Raw genomic sequence first — 19,439 nt, 5'->3', positions numbered from 1 at the left:
GATATTTGCCCATCCCCACTCAACAGAACTTGTGTACATCTCTTTAAATTATATATTATAAAACATTTATTCCTATACTGTTATACTCATATAACTATTCTGTTATATAGTGTAGTAGAGAAGTAGCGTGGCTCAGTGGAAAGAGCACAGGCTTGGGTTCGAATTCGGTCTCTGCCACTTGTCAGCTGTGTGACTGTGGGCAAGTCACTTCACTTCTCTGTGCCTCAGTTACCCCATCTGTAAAATGGGGATTAAGATTGTAAGCCTCACAAGGGACAATCTGATTACCCTGTATCTACCCCAGCGCTTAGAACAGTGCACTGCACATAGTAAGCGCTTAACAAATACCAACATCATTATTATTATTATTTCCCAACCACATAGTACAGTGCTCTGCACATAGTAAGTGCTCGATAAATAACATTGATTGTTTGATTGATTGAGGCCAGCCAGAGACTGGCTCACCATAGTGCTTTAGGGAGAGCAGGCCGGGAGGTCATTCTGCCAGCTTTGTGTAGTGTGAAAAGTCACGTTTCTGAGTCTTCTCCTTCCTTAAGAGGCTGACTCTGCCCCAGCTAGGGGAACAGGGGAGCTGGTTAGCGGGAGCAGAAAATAAACATCTGCTTCTCTAGCAATGCAGGCTCCCTCATGGAGCTCGTGGTCTAATGGGAGAGGAAGGTCAGATACGTAAATGTCTGTAAACAAAGCTGACAAACATAAAACCAGTGTCCAATGCACAGTCAATGCCTGCATGTCTCTCTGAAGAGCTGGGGGTGGGAGGGTGTGAGAAGTGCCTATGAGTGATAAGTAGCTTTTGGATTCTGAGAAGAAATACATCATATAATGTCTCATTTGAGATTTTACATCATCCTCAGGATAACTACATCTAGCAAGCGAAACAGAACCAAGCTAGGGTTTTTATGCCTCAACAGAGTCTAGATCTGGAGAACCCAGACAGATCGGGATTGACATTTGACTGTCATTGCAGGCTTCTTCCACCGAGATTTAAAACCGGAAAACCTCCTTTGCATGGGGCCGGAATTGGTGAAAATAGCAGATTTTGGATTGGCCCGAGAAATCCGGTCGAGACCTCCTTACACGGATTACGTGTCTACGAGATGGTAAATGCCATGCCTTCTCTCCCAAATGAATAAAACTGTGTTGAAGTAAAATCAAACTGATCATTAGAAGGCTAACAATGAAGTCCCTGCCAACATTTGGACTTCAAGCGAAGCAGCACGGCCTACTGGATAGAGCATGGGCCTGGGAGTCAGACAGACCTGGGTTCTAATCCCGGCTCCCCCCACTTGTCAGCTCTGTACCTTGGTGAAATCACTTCACTTCTCTGTGCCTCAGTTACCTCATCAGTAAAATGGGGATTGAGACTGTGAGCCCCACATGGGACAGGGACTATGTCCAACCCGGTTACTAACTCCCCAGTGCTTAGTACAGTACCTGGCACATAGTAAGCACCTAACAAATATTACAATTATTAAGAGGGTCGTGCTTTCAGACAATAGGGGTGGTGTATTTTCAGATACCTTCACATCGTGCTTGCACGAATGGCTTGCATTCCATATGTTATGTGAATAGGTGCCCATTATGCTGTCTCTTCAGGTGTGTAAGGGTCAGTTTTATGGGTCAGAAACATGGCTCACCTCTACTGCTCACTACCCCATCACTTATTGTCTGCAATCTCCTGTTTTGAAATAATAATAATTGCGGTATTTGTTAAGCGCTTACTGTGTACCAAGCACTACACTAAGTACTGGGGTGGGTACAAGATCAAAAGGTCCCACATGAGGCTCACCGTCTAAATAGTAAGTAGAACAGGTATTGAATTCCCATTTGCAGTTGAGGAAACCGAGGCTCAAGGAAGTGAAGTGATTTGCCCAAGGTCACCCAACAGGCAAACAGCGGAACAGGGATTAGAACCCAGGTCCTCTGGCTCCCAGGCAGTGCTTTATCCACTAGGCCACGCTCCTCCTCCAAACACTGTGGTGGCAAGTGTCGTGGAAGCGTCTTCTGAGAATGACCGTTCCATTAGAGCACACCTGGTTCTGCCATAATCCACGTTTGGGCTGGGTCATCATTACAGATTTGGGGAACGCTCTTCCGACAGCGCGGGCCCGTTTGGGTAGAGCGCTCCGCAGTGCTGGCAGGGACGGATCGTGAGCCTGCTCCCAGCGGGTGAGGAGACCTGCCGTCTGACTTTTCCTCAATGTGGTTTTTGGCAAGATTGCAAGTCCAGTTTTATAGGAGGACTGAAAGGACAGTATTTTAAAGAAAATAGAAACAGAAAACAACTGCAGCAAACTCTGAAACCTTTAAATCGGGAATGTTTGGCAGGTTCTGGCCATGATGTCTTCCTGGAAGCCAGCAGATCGCCCGTCTGCTGGTTCAGGCAAGCTGACTCATCACCGTGGCGGTGGCAAGAGGGCTTCCACAGGGACGGTGGCATGGGTTTAAGGAGGACAGGTGGGCAGAGGAATCAGGTCATGCCTCGGGTGCCGTACGTACCCGTCAGAGAGGGCACCTCGCTATTACGTTTTCTTACTGCTAGTCAAACTTCATTCAGAGTCCTGGGACACCACAGAGCTAAGCCCTGAAGAGAACGCATTCTGGAGAGGACATTCTGTTTGCCCCTTCAAGACCTACATCTCTGAAAGAAGAAGATCAAGAAGGCTGTGGGGGAAGAGGAAGAGGAAGCCCAGCAGAGAAGTCCACCTGCAAATGGAATATGGGCACCATCTTCCATTAGGCAAAAGACCAAAAGATTTATTCTCTTTCTGGGGCTACAAATGATGTACTTACGCTTGTGTTCCGGGCAAAAGGTGACTTATTTCTGTCCCGCCAGGTACCGTGCTCCGGAAGTCCTCCTGCGATCCACCTGCTACAGCTCGCCCATCGACATCTGGGCCGTCGGCTGCATCATGGCGGAAGTTTACACCCTGAGGCCTCTCTTTCCAGGCGCCAGTGAGATCGACACAATATTCAAAATTTGCCAGGTCCTGGGAACACCCAAAAAGGTAAGCAACTTGGCCTCGTGGAAGGATCACGGGCCTGGGAGTCATAGGACCTGGGTCCTAATCCTGGCTCCGCCACATCCCTGCTGTGTGACCTTGGGCAAGTCAGTTCTCTATGCCTCAGTTTCCTCAACTGCAAAATGAGGATTAAGACTCTGAGCCCCATGTGGGACAGGGACTGTGTCCAATCTGATTAGCTTAGTACAGTGCCTGGCACATAGTAAGTGCTTAACAAATATCACAATCATTATTATTATTATTGCTATTATAGGAAAACCGAGAGCACAGGGCCAGGACTAGTCAGAGAAAACTCCCTATTTCCCCACAGACAAATCTCCAACGCGATCTTCCCACGGAGACTTGAGACGGGGCGAGGATTCTGGCACATTGTATTTTTGCCCCAGTCATATCCATCCCTGTGCCGGCCTTAACTTGGGCTAGAGGATTATGTCACTGACGAGAAACCAGGGTGCCAGAGCTCTTCCCTTAGGTGTCTTGGCACCACCACATGTATCTAGTGTAGAAATATAATAATAATGTTGGTATCTGTTAAGCGCTTACTACGTGCAGAGCACTGTTCTAAGTGCTGGGGTAGATACAGGGTGATCACGTTGTCCCACGTGAGGCTCACAGTTAATCCCCATTTTACAGATGAGGTAACTGAGGGACAGAGAAGTGAAGTGACTTGCCCACAGTCAGCTAAGTGGCAGAGCCAGAATTCGAACCCATGACCTGACTCCCAAGCCCGGGCTCTTTCCACTGAGCCACGCTGCTTCTCTGAGCCACGCTGCTTCTGTACTCAACCATTGATTTTGACCACTCAAGTGGCAGATATTTTTAGGTTTGTCACCTTCCATTAAAGTGGAAGGAGCACAGGCCTGGGAGTCAGAGGACCTGGGGTCTAATCCCACCTCCGTCCACTTGTCTGCTGTGTGACTTCAGGCAAATTCACTTACTTCTCTGTTGACTGACCTGATTATTTGGATTGAACCCCAATTCTTTTGTACTGTACTTGGCACAAAAGTAAGCCCTTAACAAATATACTACTACTACTAATAATAATAATAAAAAAAACTGTTGGTATTTGTTAAGCGCTTACTATGTGCAGAGCACTGTTCTAAGAGCTGGGGGAGACATGGGGGAATCAGGTTGTCCCACGTGGGGCTCACAATCTTAATCCCCATTTTACAGATGAGGTAACTGAGGCCCAGAGAAGTTAAGTGACTTGCCCACAGTCACACAGCTGACAAGTGGCAGAGCTGGGATTCGAACTCATGACCTCTGACTCCAAAGCCCATGCTCTTTCCACTGAGCCACGCAGCTAACAACAACAATGAAGATAATGTTTATGGACAGGGAGCTGGCCACTTTGTTAATCTGTACTTCCCAAGTGTCTAGTTCGATGCACCACACCAAGAGTGCTCAATAAAGGCTACCACTCCCCACATGGAGTGGGACCCCCATCCCCCCAGGTGTGCGGCTGATAGTGCCTTTCGGTTTCCGGTTGGGGCCCATACGTCCCCGGCGATCTCCTGCCCAATGTCCCCACCAATCAACCTTTCCTTTCTCTCTCAGAACGACTGGCCCGAAGGCTACCAGCTTGCAGGCTCCATGAACTTCCGCTGGCCCCAGTGCATCCCCAACAACCTCAAAACCCTGATTCCAAACGCCGGCAGCGAGGGGATCCAGCTCATGAGAGACATGCTCCAGTGGGACCCCAAAAAGCGACCGACAGCGAGTCAGGTTTCCTTGCGTTTCCTCATGCTCTGGTCTTCCTCCGGCACGGGGCCCCTCCCGCATCCCAGGAACCCTCTTCCCAACCCGGGCACGTGTCCAGGCAGGGGAAGTCAAACATGTAGAAAGCTAAGCTTGCTTGCCAAGGAGAGTCAGTCCAGCAAGACTAGATGGGATCGGTTAGTTTCTTGTGGTGAAACCAGCACTGGCGGCCTCGGGTGGTCACACAGAGGCCGGGCCGCATTAACCGTCCGGAGGTTTAAAATGGGTAGAACTGCTCTGAAAATGAGGGTGAGAGGGTGTGCGATAGGGATATGGGATAGGGATGTGGATAATGTGGTTTGGAGCTGGGCTTGCCTTGGCCTCTGGGGAATTCCCAGAGAGCAAGTTTCCATTTGCACATCTGCCCCTTGGCGAGCTTGAGGTCAGAGGGAGCCACACGACAGCTAGGATTGTCTTTGAGGTGAGAGGTGCTTTCGAGTTGGGCTCCTCTGGCGGTGTGAGTGCACTAGTGTCTTCAGAGAGAGTTTTGCCTTAATTCTGCTCATCCAGCTCCCCTGCGTGGCTAAGCGGAATAACAAGAGCATCACTCTTGTTCAAGAGAACCGGGGTATAGACCCGATGGATCGATCTAGCGCCTCAGGTCAGGACACCCCACGGCCCTGGTGGAATCAGAGTCAAAGCTGGGGCACCTGCGGGGCAGAGAGGGAAGTTACCGACGTTCCCTGGTGGGTTCATCCTTTCTGACCAACCAGCCTTCCCCCGGGCATCTCCGCTGTCTCTGAATGATGCCGTCTGCATTTGCTTCTAGGCCCTGCGCTATCCCTACTTCCACGTGGGCCACCCACAGGTCAGCACGACACAGAGCCACAAGGACCTGGGGAAGCAGGAGTTTCAGAAACCGGTAGCCTCTTCCCACATGAAGCCGGTCCCGCCTGCCCAGCCTCCGACCAGACCCCCTCCTCGGCTCTCCTCCAGGCCGTACCAACCCAGCCAGCCCCCGCAGCGTCTGGCAAACCATTATAAAGCGGAATCTTCACCAGTCGATCCCGTGGACCATTTACGAGAGGAAAAGCCCAATTCCCTGCTCCTCCCGGCTCTCCACAGCAAAATGGCTCAGCAGGTAAGGGATGGGCTTTCATTATTTGCCCTTTATCCCAGAAATGAATCGGACTCCTTCCTTCACACTCCCCTTGCTCCCCCATGCTTTTTTCCCCCACTTTTATGGGATTTTCAGTTCTCATATCAGCATGTCAGTGGTATTTACTGAACTCTTATAATGTGCAGAACACTATATTAAGTGCTTGGGAGAGTACAATACAACAGAGTTGGCTGACACGTTCCCTGCCTACAATGAACTTAGAGTCTAGAGGGGGAGACGGACATTAATATAATGCCAAGGTTCCCAAATGTCCCGTAGCATTTGATCTGAACATGATAACATGAGGCGAAAGGCTCAGGAAGGAGCCTGCCCAGGCCGCCCCCAAAATCTGGGCTCTGGGACTACCCCCTCACCTCCTCGTTTCCCACTAGGTGGCTGGAACCCTGACAACGTGGTCGCTTGGGGTTAAAGTCCCAGCAGACCTCAGGGGCACTGCATGAAGTCAGCCGTTTCCCGTTTTCTCGGCACTAAGGTTGGGGTCATCTGATCTCGCAGCAGAGCTGAACTCCCCGCCGTGGTCAGCTGGGCTGACTCTGCCGTGCCGTGGGGTTCACATTCCCACCTCAGTAGGCAGAGCGGCCTCCCCTCCCTGCACCCTCATTTGGCGATGAGGTAGGGAGGTGGGGACGGAGAGAGTCTCGACTGGGAAGAGGATCAGCGAGACGGGGATTCCATTCCCCAGTTTGGTCTCCAATGTGGCGAGGCATCGGAGGCTCGCAGCGGCTACCCTTTCCTCCGGCGGTAGCGAAGGAGGAGTGCCCGGGCCACTTGGCTGCTAGGGGAGCACTGCAAGGGCCTATAGTGAGTTGGTGCACCGGGTCCCCTGGGGCTACCCCTCAGTTGGTCAGGGGCAGAGGTAGGGTACACGGGTGAGTAAATTATGTGCTCGGGGCAGCGGCCCAGGGGGCCGTAATACTTGGGTAGACTCAGTAGACGAAGCCGGCTGCTGCCTGTTTCCTTCCCCCCTTGGACCCAGGTTGTGTCGGCCTGTGGCTGTTACAGGGCACCCACGGCTATCCCAGGTGCTAAGGTACTCAATGCTCTTCTGTAAAGTCAGTGACAGTGTCTTGCAAGCGGGTAAAAACGTAACAAACATTCCCGCCTCTTGGTTGTGGACCATTACTCCTCTTCCCCTACCAAAAAAAAAAAAAGGGCTCCGTGATGGGGACTACATTCTCTGGGGGCAGGGAGATCGTTCACGGTAGGTCCAGAGAGGCGGAGAATGTTCCTGACTCTTCCTCCTCCCTGCCTTTACTTCCTTTATAACACGAGAGGAAGAGCGCATCAAATAAAAACTCCTCACCATTGGCTTTAAATCACTCAATCACTTTGTCCTTTCCTACCTCACCTCACTACTCTCCTACTACAGCCCATCCAGCATACTTGGGTCCTCTAATGCTAATCTTCTCACTGTATCTCGATCTCATCTGTCTCGCTGCCGACCTCATATCTCGCCCACATCCCGCCTCCGGCATGGAACGCCCTCCCTCCTCGTAGCCGACAGACAATTACTCTCTCCCATTTCAAAGCCTCATTAAAATACCACTCCTCCAAGAGGCCTTCCCTGACTAAGCCTTCCTTTCCTCTTTTCCCACTCCCTTCTGCGTCGCCCTGACTTGCTCCCTTTGTTCATCCCTCCTCCCAGCCCCACAGCACTTTTATTTCTTTCTATTAATGTCTGTCTCCTCCACTAGACTGTGAGCTTGTTGTGGGCAGGGATTGTGTCTGTTTATTGTTATACTATACTGTCCCAAGCACTTAGTACAGTGCTCTGCGAGTAGTAGGTGCTCAACTGGGACGATTGAGTGAATGAATGACTGGCAGGAGTCGCTCTTGAGGTTGTGGAGAGCCCCTCGTCAACCCGTGCTGTCGGCCCTTGGTGGTCACGCTCCGCTCTCTGGGTCTGCAGAAAATCCCAACAGTCCCGGCCCACTCCAACGGTGAAATCCAACCAAAGAGCAGGAGGCTATGGGGCCGCTTCGGCCGGGTCCTGAAGGGTCCCGAGGACTGCTGGGATGACTTGGATGACCTGGACTTCGGCCTGTCCCTCGCCAAGCCGAACGTGAAAAACAAGAAAAGACAGAGCGATGAGGCGCTGTGCCGGTGAGTACCCTCCCCGCAGAGGCGGTGGCCGTCCGGGCCCGGGAGGCGTGAGGCCCGGGACAGCCCGCGGGACCTCGGCCCCCTTTTGTCTCCTTGCAGGTTTGAGAGTGTTTTGGACCTGAAGCCTTCAGATCCTGCAGGGACCGGCAGCAGCGCTCCCGCCCGGCCTGCCCTCCCACAGCAGGACCCCCCGACGTCGCGATCTGCGGCCAAACTGCACTACCTGAAGCACTCGAGGTATCTGCCTGGTGAGCAGGAGCAATTTTTCTCATAACGTCTTCATCGTTTTTGGTAACCGAGCATTCCCTTTCCCCAGAAGTTCCTTACGGAGGCCCATGCTAAGATTGCACGGGAACATTTTTGGCGGAGTGGTGCTCGGCGACGGAGGGTAATAATAATAATGGTATTTGTTAAGCGCTTACTATTTGCCAAGCACTGTTCTAAGCTCTGAGGTAGATACAAGGTAATCAGGTTGTCCCACGTGAGGCTTACAGTCTTAATCCCCATTTTACAGATGAGGTAACTGAGGCACAGAGAAGTCAAGCGACTTGCCCAAAGTCACACAGCTGACGAGTGGCGAAGTTGGGAATAGAACCCACCACCTCTCACTCCCAAGCCCGGGCTCTTTCCACTAAGCCATGAGGGTAATGTCACAGAACCAGTCTGTCAAGGGAGGCGTGTCGTGCACACAGGCAGGTCGGTCAGTGGTATTTATTGAGCACTTACTGTGTGCAGAGCACTGTACTGAGCGCTTGGGAGAGTCCAGTATAAGAGAGTTTGTAGACTCGTTCCCTGCCCACAAGGACCTTACAGTCTAGAGGGAGTTGCGTTTGATGAGGATTTCTCTGTCTACACTATAGAGAAAGAGATTTCACTCTCTTGGATTGACCCCATCAGTTAGATGTCCTAGAGTGGTAGTTTAGAAAATCCACATCCTTTCCTTACATTTGTTCAGAAAATCGGGCCTCTCTAGACACCACGTGTCTCAGGAGATTTTTTTCAAACTATAGTTTGGTGCTTAGATATTTCCAGGCTTTTTATTATTAGATTTGTCAAGCACTTACTCTGGGTGAAGCACCGTTCCAAGTGCTAGGGAACTGCAGGGCAGAAGTATTGTATCCCCATTTTACAGATGAAGAAACCGAGTCCCTGAGAAGTGAAGTGACTCCCACAGAAGACAAGAGGTATAGCCAGGATTAGAACACACGCCTTGGACTCCGAGGCCCGTGCTCTTTCCACTAGGCCGGACTGCTTCATGTAAAGAGAGTCTGTGGAACATCTGACTCTTGTGAAAATATAGGGCAGGGCACTCTACCGCACAGTGTGGTGAAGGCATAGCGTGGCCCTAGGCTGTGCCACCCTTCACCTTGAGATGAGGTAAAGAGAAAAAGGAACTGAGAAACTTCTGAAACTTCCTCTGATCCTCTGAGTTGGAATGGCGTCTTCATGAGGTGATCCTGTGTAATGGAGCCCTTTGTGTTCTTTTGTTGTGTTGTTTTTTCTATTTGGATTTGTTGGATCTTTCTTTCTTTATGTCCCTTTAATTTCCAGTCTCCCCCAAAAGAGAAGTGGTGTTTATGGCCGCCATAAGACTAAATATTAGGAATGCAAAAATGGGACCAGCTGGAGATAGGCCTCCGCGGAATTTATTGGAAATTCACTTCCTACCACTCCTGACAATTGGCTCCGAAGCACCCAGTCAGCTTTCTCCCCACTACTTATCCACTCTTGTCTACCCCCACATTCCAAGTCACAGTCTTCACTCCTTTTTAAAAATTTTTTATGGTACTTTTAAGTGCCTGCTATATGTCAGGCACCGTACTTAGTGCTGGAATAGATGCAAGCTAATCAGGTTGGACACAGTCCCTGTCCCACATGGGGCTCACAGTCTTAATCCCCATTTTACAACGAGGAGTCCGATGCACAGAGAATTTAACTGACCTGCCCCAGGTCGCACAGCAGACGAGTGGCAGAGCTGGGATTAGAACTCAGATCCCTCTGACTCCTAGGCCCATGCTCTAGTCACTATGCAAACCTACCCACTCTGCCTCATTAGTGGCTTAGTGGAAAGAGCATGGGCTTCGGAGTCAGAGGTCATGGGTTCTAATCCTGCTTTGCCACTTATCAGCTGGGAGACTTTGGACAAGTCACTTAATTTCTCTGTGCTTCGGTTACCTCATCTGTAAAATGGGGAATAAGTCTGTGAGCCCCAAGTGGGACAACCTGATTACGTTGTATCTACCCCAGTGCCTAGAACGGTGCTTGGCACATAATAAGCGCCTAACAAATACCATCGTCGTCGTCATCATTCTCTCCCACCATTGACTTCTTGCCCATGCCCTTTGTACTACTTGGAACTCCCACTCCCTTTACGTCTGACAGGCCACAGCCCTCTCCATCTTCAGAATCCTTCCAAAAATCACATTTCTTCCAGTGAGCCTTCCCTGATTGCTTTTTGATATTTCCCCCATGCTCCCCACCTATCATTGCTGCACTTTCGTGCCACCTAAACACTTGAGTGCTACAGGAGGTTGTGAGTACTGATGTACATATCTTATATACTCTACTGCTTCCTGCTATCTATAAAATAATTCACTATCTGTCTCCCCAGTTAGGTTGTAAGATGGACCCGGGTTCTAGTCCCAGCTCTGCCACTTGTCTGCTGTGTGACTTTGGGCAAGTCACTTAATTTCACTGTGCCTCAGTTACCTCATTTGTAAAATGGGGATTAAGACTGTGAACCCGACGTGGGACAGGGCCTGTGTCCAACCAGATTAGCTTGTATCTGCTCCAGTGCTTAGAAGAGTGCTTGATACATAGTAAGCGCTTAACAAATACCATCATCTGTAAGAAATTTGAGGGTAGTGATCATGTCTACTGCCTGTATTATACTCTCCCAAGCTCTTAGTACAGTGCACACAGTAGGTACTAAATAAATATGACTTATATGAGCCTTTGATGTTGACTCTCAGGACCCCAGAATTGCATCTTAGTGATTTTAGTCTGTGTGTTTGGGGGTGGGTAGCAATATTTATTAGTAATGGTCATATTGGTACAGCTTGCCGATCTGAGAAATAAAAATGGATCGATAACATAATTCCGAGAACGTGACACAAAAGTACTAGAGAAATGTCCTACCACAGGAGGAAGCTTGGATGCTAGAGTTTGGGCGAGGCTGTAGCCCCTAGCCTGCTGCATGTATTGGAAGAAAACAAGACCCCAAGATGTCTACTCTCTTCCATTGCCCTCTCCCTAAGCAAACTATGTTAGGGCAATTGTTTAACCAGGAAAGGAGAGATTCAAACCTCTCATTCGGGGCTCAGCCACCCAAGGGTTGCCTTGATTTCCCAAGGTGAATACCAGTTAATCACTGGCCTCTCGAGCCTTCGTTCGTAAAGCTCAGATTTGTGGGCCTGTGCATATTTCTGGGTGGAGAGGGCTGTCATTCCAGCTAAACCAATAATTTCTTTCCTCATCAGCTCATGTGCTAGAACGGGTCAGCGCTGGTGGGAAACAGGCTGTCTGTAATGGATCAGTTCCACCACTGACCTCTCACCCACGTCCTGCCTCTGGCCTGGAACGCCCTCCCTCCTTCATATCTGACAAACAGTTATTCTCCCCATCTTCAAAACCTTAGTGAAGGCACGTCTCCTCTAAGCCATTTCCTCTTCTCCCACTCCCTTCTGCATTACCCCGGTTTTCTCCCTTTTATTCACCCCTCCCTCAGCCCCATAACACTTTATGTACATATCTGTAATTTTTTATTTGGATTAATGTCTGTCTCCCCCTTTAGACTGTAAGCTTGTTGTGGGCAGGGAATGTGTCCGTTTGTTGTTATACCAGAAGCTAGATGGATAGAAACCATAACAGTGAAAATGGAATAATAATAATTATTAGTATTATAGCATTTGTTAAGCACTTAGAATGGGCCAAGCACTGTTCTAAGTGGCGGGGTAGATACAAGATAATCAGGTTGTCCCACTTGGGGCTCACAGTCTTCAACCCCATTTTCCAGATGAGGGAACTGAGGCCGAGAGAAGTGAAGCAACTTGCCCAAGGTCACACAGCAAACAAGTGGGGGAGCCGGGATTGGAACCCACGACCTATGACTCACAAGCCCAGGCTCTTGCCACTAGGCCACGCTGCTTTTCTAGAACTGTTAGCAAGATTAGGGATTATGACAGAAGATAGGATGTTCTGGAGAAAATATATCCATAGAATTGCTATAAATCGGAAATGACTGGATGGTACCTGTAGATAATAATAACTTTCCCAAGCACTTAGTATGGTGCTTTGCACACAGTAAGCGCTCAATAAATACGACTGAATGAATGAATCTCTGATTAACTGATTCCCATTGCACTATAAGATTCTCGAGGGCAAGAACTTTATCTTCTCCTTTATTATGTGTTCCCAAGTACCTAATGCAGTGTTCTGCCCATAAAAGTGCTCGGTACAGTGCTACGCACGCTTTAAATACCCAATAGATATTAATTATTCATCTAAAAAAGCAAGGCTGATTGATAACTAGCAGCGTGGCTCAGTGGAAAGAGCACGGGCTTTGGAGTCAGGGCTCATGAGTTCAAATCCCAGCTCTGCCACTTGTCGGCTGTGTGACTGTGGGCAAGTCACTTAACTTCTCTGTGCCTCAGTTCCCTCATCTGTAAAATGGGGATTAAGACTGTGAGCCCCACGTGGGACAACTGATTCCCCTATGTCTACCCCAGCGCTTAGAACAGTGCTCGGCACATAGTAAGCGCTTAACAAATACCAACATTATTATTATTATTATAACTATACCTCTGATTTTGCTATGTAGTCAAATGACTTCAAAAAGTTTGTTCTGAACTTCTTCTATAGATAATTGGTATGTGAACTCCTAGGATCTTGGTACAAGTCTGATGGATTTTTTCTGTTTTATTAATTCACTCCCTATTAGGGATAAATACAAGGAATGGCTTAGTCCCAAATCCAAGCAAAGAAGTTTTTTCAGCTAATCCCTGGCCCGGTTCTGGTTTGCATGGAAAATCTCCAAGTGCAGAATCAGGAATCAACAAACTGAACTTGGGTAAGTGATGGTGAAACCACAAGGGTGACAATACCAGTAATAATAATTATGGTATTTGTTAAACACTCACTATGTGCCAGACACTGTATTAAGCGCTGGGTGGATACAAGCAAATCAGGCTGGGCATGGTCCCTGTCCCACGTCGGTCTTATCTCAGGCTCTGTGTGAAGCACACAGGTCCATCAGTGGTATTTATTGAGCAACTCCTATGTGCAGAGCATCATACTAAATGTTTGGGAAGGTAGAGTGGAGTTACAGGACATGATCCCTACCCTCCAGAAGCTTGCAGGCTAGCCAGTCAGTCAAATGTATTTACTGAGCGCTTACTGTGTGCAGAGCACTGTGCTAAGCACTTGGGAGAGTACACTATAACAATATAAATCTGACGCCGGGCTTGGGCGTCAGAGGTCATGGATTCTAATCCCAGCTCTGCCTCTTGTCTGCTGTGTGACCTTGGGCAAGTCACTTAACTTCTCTGTGCCTCAGTTACCTCATCTGGAAAATGGGGATGCATCTGCAAATGCAGATGCAGATAAGCAGCGTGGCTCAGTGGAAAGAGCCCGGGCTTTGGAGTCAGAGGTCATGAGTTCAAATCCCGGCTCTGCCACTTGCCAGCTGTGTGACTGTGGGCAAGTCGCTTCACTTCTCTGTGCCTCAGTTACCTCATCTGTAAAATGGGGATGAAGTCTGTGAGCCCCACGTGGGACAACCTGATTCCCCTGTATCTACCCCAGCGCTTAGAACAGTGCTCTGCACATAGTAAGCGCTTAACAAGTACCATCATTATTATTATTGTGAGCCCCACGTGGCACAACCTGATTACCATGTATCTACCCCAGTGCTTAGAACAGTGCTTGGCACATAGTAAGTGCTTAACAAATACCATAGTTATTATTATGCATCAGTCAGTCAAGCAGTGGTGTTTATTGAGCACTTACTATGTACAATGTACCGTACTAAGCACTCGGGAGAGTACAATATAACAGAATTAGCAGATACGCTCCCTGCCCATAATAAGCTTATGTTCTCGAGGGGAAGATGGACATTACTATGAATAAGTAATTTAAAGATATGTACATAATGCTGGGGGGGATTGGGGTTTGGGTGAATATCAAATGTCCAAAAGTCACAGATTCAATAGTATTTATTGAGCGCTTACTATGTGCAGAGCACTGTACTAAGCGCTTGGGATGAACAAGTCGGCAACAGATAGAGACAGTCCCTGCCGTTTGACGGGCTTACAGTCTAGATCCAAGTGCATAGACAATACAGAAGGGAGAGGGAGCTGGGGAAAGGTGGCTTAATAACGGAGAAGACCTTTTGGAGGAGGTGTGGCCTTAAAAATGCTTTGAAGATGGTGAGAGTGGTGGTCTGGCATATATTGCCAGGGAGGGAGTTCCAGCCTAGGGGGAGAAGGAGGGAGAGGGGTCAGCATATACATAAGGCTGTGAGCCCATTGTTGGGTAGGGATTGTCTTCATTTGTTGCTGAATTGTACTTTCCAAGCTCTTAGTACAGTGCTCTGCACCCAGTAAACACAAATGAATGTATATACAATGGCAACAAAAGAGAATGAAACTACCAACCAAAGGAAGCAAAGAAATGACTAAATAAATGGATTCAGTAGACCAATATTCACATAAGCGAATATTTATTTTATATTTATATATATGTGTATATATATAATAAGTTATTTATCTTAATGTCTGTCTCTACCTCTAGACTTTAAGACTGTAGACTTTAAGCTTATTGTGGGCAGGAAACATGCATACCAACTCTCCCAAGCACTTAGTACAGTGCTCTGCACACAGAAGGCACTCAAATACCGTTGATGATGATGATCAGGGAAGGAGGGATTACTTGGAGAAAGGCTCTTGAAGGAAGTGATTTTAAGGGGAGTTGTGAAGGTGGGAAGGGATTTGGTTGGGCAGATTTGAGGAGGGAGGGAGTTCCATGGAGGGAGAAGACGTGCACAATGAGCCCCATGTGGGGCAGGGACTGAGTCAGTCCTGATGGTATTGTATCTATTCCAGTGCTTAGCTTGACACATATGCCACATATGTCTCTGGCACACCAATTATTACTGTTATGGTTTAGAGAGGGAGAGACAAACCTGAGGTGCCTAGGAGGTTTTCTAAAGCAGAAGACTGCCAGGGAGGCTAGATATGACCTAAGGCCTGTCAGTTGGCCACCGTTTACCTGGCTGAAAAACCAGTAGAAAACCATGTCCTACTCGTCTTGCTTCATTCCACAAGAGCCTTTCAGTGGCTCTGACCTCCTGAAAGTCGTCGTCTGTACTTTCTCTCTTCTTTTCGGCCTCCCCGCAGGTAACATTTCTTCAGCCGTGGTAAATCTTGGAAATAGCTTTGCTTCAGCCCCCAGACCGTCAACTCCACAGTTCTACCTCCCAGTTGTATAGTCTGTCATGACTTACCTGCTGCTTTCTTGCCATTCCGTAGATAAAAATGCTTAACAAATACCATTTTTTTAAAAAAAAGGCTTTTGAGCCAAATAATAGAATTCTTTTTTAATGATATTTGTTAATCGCCTACACAGTGTGCCAGGCACTGTACTAAATGTTGGAGTAGGTACATGCTAATCAGGTTGGTCACAGTCCCTGTCCCCATTTTACATATGAGGTAACTGAGGCACAGAGAAGTTAGGTGACTTGCCCAGGGTCACACAGCAGACACATGGCAGAGCTGGAATTAGAACCCAGGTCCTCTGACTCCCAAGCCCAGGCTCTTTCCACTGGGGGACAACTGCTCCTCTACTTTTCCTACTTTTCTGACTCATTCTGGTTCCCCTCAAAGGAATGCAGCCTGTTGCTCTTCTCTTCTTCTCCCCTCGTGTTTCTGTCTGAGACCCTCCATAATATGGGTCTGCATCCCTAACGAGTTTCCATTTTCACCTACCAATTATTTCGGGCCATACAGGGTCCAGTGGCCTGGCTGGCGTCTACATTCCGTCTTTCCTGAAGAAAGAATTCGGTTCTTCTGGGCAGAGGGTTCAACTAGCACCAATCACCGATCCTTCTGCGGGTAAGTTTGGTAACGGCGCTTCTCATTAAGGAGAAACAGATAGGAGGCTTATATATGCTCTCCCAAGCACTCGGTACGGTGCTCTATACATAGTAAGCGCTCAGTAAATACGATTGATTGATTGAGGCTTCCACATTAACGGGAGTCAGTGTTGACGGCAGAGGTTTCCAGTCTGTCAGTGGGTTTGGTGCCCCCCCCCCCATCGCCCAGCGCTTAGTACAGTGTCTGGCACATAGTAAGTGCTCAACAAGTACCATTATTATGATTATTACTTCTGTGTGCTCCGCACATTGTATGCGTTCAATAAATACCATTGATTGATTTTTTCCAACTCTGTGGACCACTGGAGGGAGAAGGGGATGAACGGAGGTGGCCAGCAGGTGAATGTGGCTTCTGGGATTGGATCCCATAGTGCTTTTCCATTTCACATGGTTGCCAGGTGCCTCTTTCCCTGCCCCCCACTCTCCCCTACCATGATATGGGAGGTCAGGGACCGAAGAAGAGGCCAAGGCGATGACAGAGCTGCACTGCAACCTAGAGGAACTGAACGTGGCTCCCATATTCTCCTTGGTCCTCCTATTCAGTCGAAACGAGTCATTCCCCCCCACTCAGGTTATTATTATTAGTAGTAGTAGTAATAATACTAAGCACTGAGGTAGTTATAAGATCATCAGGGCGGACCTAATCCCTTTCTCATGCTGACTCAGCCTCTAAGGGGAAGAGAGAACAGATATTGAATCCCCATTTGAAAGACAGAGAAATTGAGGCTCAGAGAAGTTAAGTGATTCGCCCAGGGTCACACATCAGAACCCAGGTCTCCTGACTCCCAGCCGGTGCTCTTTCCACTAGTCCCCGCCGCTCCTCTACGCTGAGAGAAGATCCAACTCTAGGGGAAAAGCCCCCAACCCCTTTGAGCAGCTCCAGCGATTAGCAGGAGCAGGCAGGTTGCTGTTCCTTCTGATTCTCCTCTTTTGTTGTTTTTGTTCCTCCTGCAGGCTACGCTACCCTGAAGCCTGCCAGACCTCTGGGGAGACCACCCTTTCACACCCAGTCCAGAAGCACCCCGAATTTAGCGCCCCGGCCCCCGGCGGCACAACCGGTCCACGGGCGCATCGACTGGTCTTCCAAGTACGCGCCTCGGCGGTGACGGCCAGACGCCCCGCAGCCCCAAACGGAGGGGAACTCGTCGGACGATTCTAGGGAATGAGACTGTTCCGTCTCCAGCGAGCGTGGGATCCAAGGACAAGAAAAGCACATCGCTGTTACCTTCTTCAAGCAAAGCATTTCAACATTCCTTTTCTAGGTTGTTTTGAATACCCGTGCGAATGCCACGTTGTCCCTTTTATTTTTTGTTTTTGTACAGAGTTATTTTTTTCCTCTAACTGGGTCCGGTTATTTTCGCAAACCGCCACTTTTTGTATATGGAAGTTAGGTTTTTGGCTTTTTCTACGGTAAATTTTGTAACACAACTTTTTTAAAACCAAATGAGTTTTTCCCTTTTGGGTTGCGTTAATATTTTATACAAGGAAAGAAATGTAACGATACTGATGCAGTATTGCAACCGAGGTGCAATTTCGTGCTAGGTGAGAAAGGGCAGTCACCAAATACGCAGGGGGGTTTGTGAGATGGTCGGTTGAATGCGACACATTATGTCTGCTTCCAGAAGTTGCCCGAACTCTAGGCCGTAGGCGGCCATCGCCTTTGTTTTTAACAAGATGGGTCCTTCTGAGGGGAGGGGAGAGGAGGATGGCTGTGAGATCGGGTCATCACTCAGGTTCTGGCAACGAGGTCTCTCTTTTCAAAAACAAAGTTAACTCGGAAATTTTAACTCTCGCCTCCACCCCTCGCTCTCCAAAGAATTAGCAGCCACAGCAACCAGGAGGGTGGCCTCGGCAAAGGACTCTTTGGCCACTTCCGACAGAATTCTGCGAGCAGCCCATCCCGGGTCCGGTGGATACAGACATAATGTCATCCTCCGGCTTCGCCTACTTCTTCCGGACAATCCGCTGGGCCAAGAGAAGAAGGCGTGGGTCTGCTTTTCCAAGAAATAGTTTACAGTGGCGTCTCTCCCGCGATGTGCCACGCTGACCCTGACCGTTTCTCATTTTCATAACAATGAAGAGAAGACAAGCTGTATTTATCTGGCAAAGACTGTTCCTCCGAGAGGAATGCTTAAGGCAATATGGACGACGACAAAGCTGGTTTGTAGACAGAAAATAAGGCGGCGACGGGACCCAGTCTGAGTCCCATCTTCACACGGTTTGTCTGCCTTCTCCGGAGGTGTCCATCGAGGCAGGAGAAAATGGCCCTTGGCTGTCCAGTCTGTCGAGGGAGTTGCACTCATAGCTCCCCTCTGCCCTGGTTGCCAGCCCCCTCTGGCCCCAGAGGTGTCAATTCCAAATGGCGTAGCTTGGCCCCAGACCCTGGAGTCCTGTACAGGTTGGGCTGCAGCCAGGGCCTGGACCACAAGGACCAGCCCTTTGGGTGCCCCCCCCCGTGTCCCCTCAAGTTGAGCCTCCTTCTAGGGGTGCTGCAGTGCGTGTGCAGTGTTTGTGCTCGTGGGCGGGTGACCCCAGGAAAGCTGGGGGTCGCAACTCCGAGATGCCCTTGGGGAGAACCGTACATACCCAGCAGCACCCAGAGAAAAATCCCCGGGCCATTTCCGATCCTCCCCGACCGGACTCGCTTCTCATCCGGATCGAAACCGGTCTGGCCCCGGATTTGGTGGTGGTCCACGCGGCCCGTATGAGGGGAAGGCCTGCCTCAGCGCGTGGAAACCAGCACTCCCCCTCCTCCCTCCAGCAGGCCTCCAGGGGAACGCAGAGCAGCGCAGAATGGAATGAGTGTGGATCGGCTCTGGAGCCGGTAGCAAACCAGCAGCAGCGTTTAAGAAATAGATAGCTCTACCTATGAATATGCAAGCAACTTCTTGCAGCTGAATTCATCCATTCATTTTATTTTATTGTTGACCCAATCCAAATGTTTTTCCAAGATAGGTGAATATTTATTTATCATTCTATATTATAAAGCTCAAATTTCTATGAAGAGTATCATAAACTGACTTTTTGGAAAGCTATTTTCAAGTGCTTGCATGGGAAAATAAGCTTGTAGAACACGTAGGGGGTGGAAAGCCCTTAGGTTTAAAATTAATTTGTGGAGAGAGTTTGGCACAGTCCTCCATTCCAAAGAACCCGATTGTAGTATTTTTCAAAATGTCATCACGGTATTGCTAAGAGATCAGTTCCAAAACATTTCAGTGAACTCTCTACTGCCAAAAGTATTTTGGGTTTGTATCTCCTTTCCCTT

The 19,439-nt window shown here is 48.9% G+C and overlaps 1 protein-coding gene across 2 annotated transcripts in view; it reads left to right on the top strand.

Moving 5' to 3' along the window:
- CILK1 (ciliogenesis associated kinase 1) overlaps positions 1–19,209 on the top strand; it is a 45,953-nt gene extending 26,744 nt beyond the window's left edge. Inside the window, exons 7-15 of one of the 2 annotated variants that reach the window (XM_029070688.2) lie at positions 989–1,121; positions 2,858–3,029; positions 4,602–4,769; positions 5,572–5,883; positions 7,832–8,025; positions 8,125–8,273; positions 12,965–13,093; positions 16,029–16,133; positions 17,129–19,209. In XM_029070688.2, the coding sequence (XP_028926521.1) occupies positions 989–1,121; positions 2,858–3,029; positions 4,602–4,769; positions 5,572–5,883; positions 7,832–8,025; positions 8,125–8,273; positions 12,965–13,093; positions 16,029–16,133; positions 17,129–17,280 (1,514 nt within the window). In that variant the 3' untranslated portion in view covers positions 17,281–19,209. Of the gene's footprint in view, positions 1–988; positions 1,122–2,857; positions 3,030–4,601; positions 4,770–5,571; positions 5,884–7,831; positions 8,026–8,124; positions 8,274–12,964; positions 13,094–16,028; positions 16,134–17,128 lie in introns of those variants that run through there. The other variant, XR_003761519.1, reaches the window with a different exon arrangement.
- Positions 19,210–19,439: the final 230 nt, after the last annotated feature.

Source organism: Ornithorhynchus anatinus, chromosome 1, assembly GCF_004115215.2.
Source record: "Ornithorhynchus anatinus isolate Pmale09 chromosome 1, mOrnAna1.pri.v4, whole genome shotgun sequence".
In the NCBI taxonomy this organism is placed as follows: domain Eukaryota; kingdom Metazoa; phylum Chordata; class Mammalia; order Monotremata; family Ornithorhynchidae; genus Ornithorhynchus; species Ornithorhynchus anatinus.
Note: the sequence above shows the minus strand (reverse complement) of the source record. Positions and strands in the feature narration are given on the sequence as shown.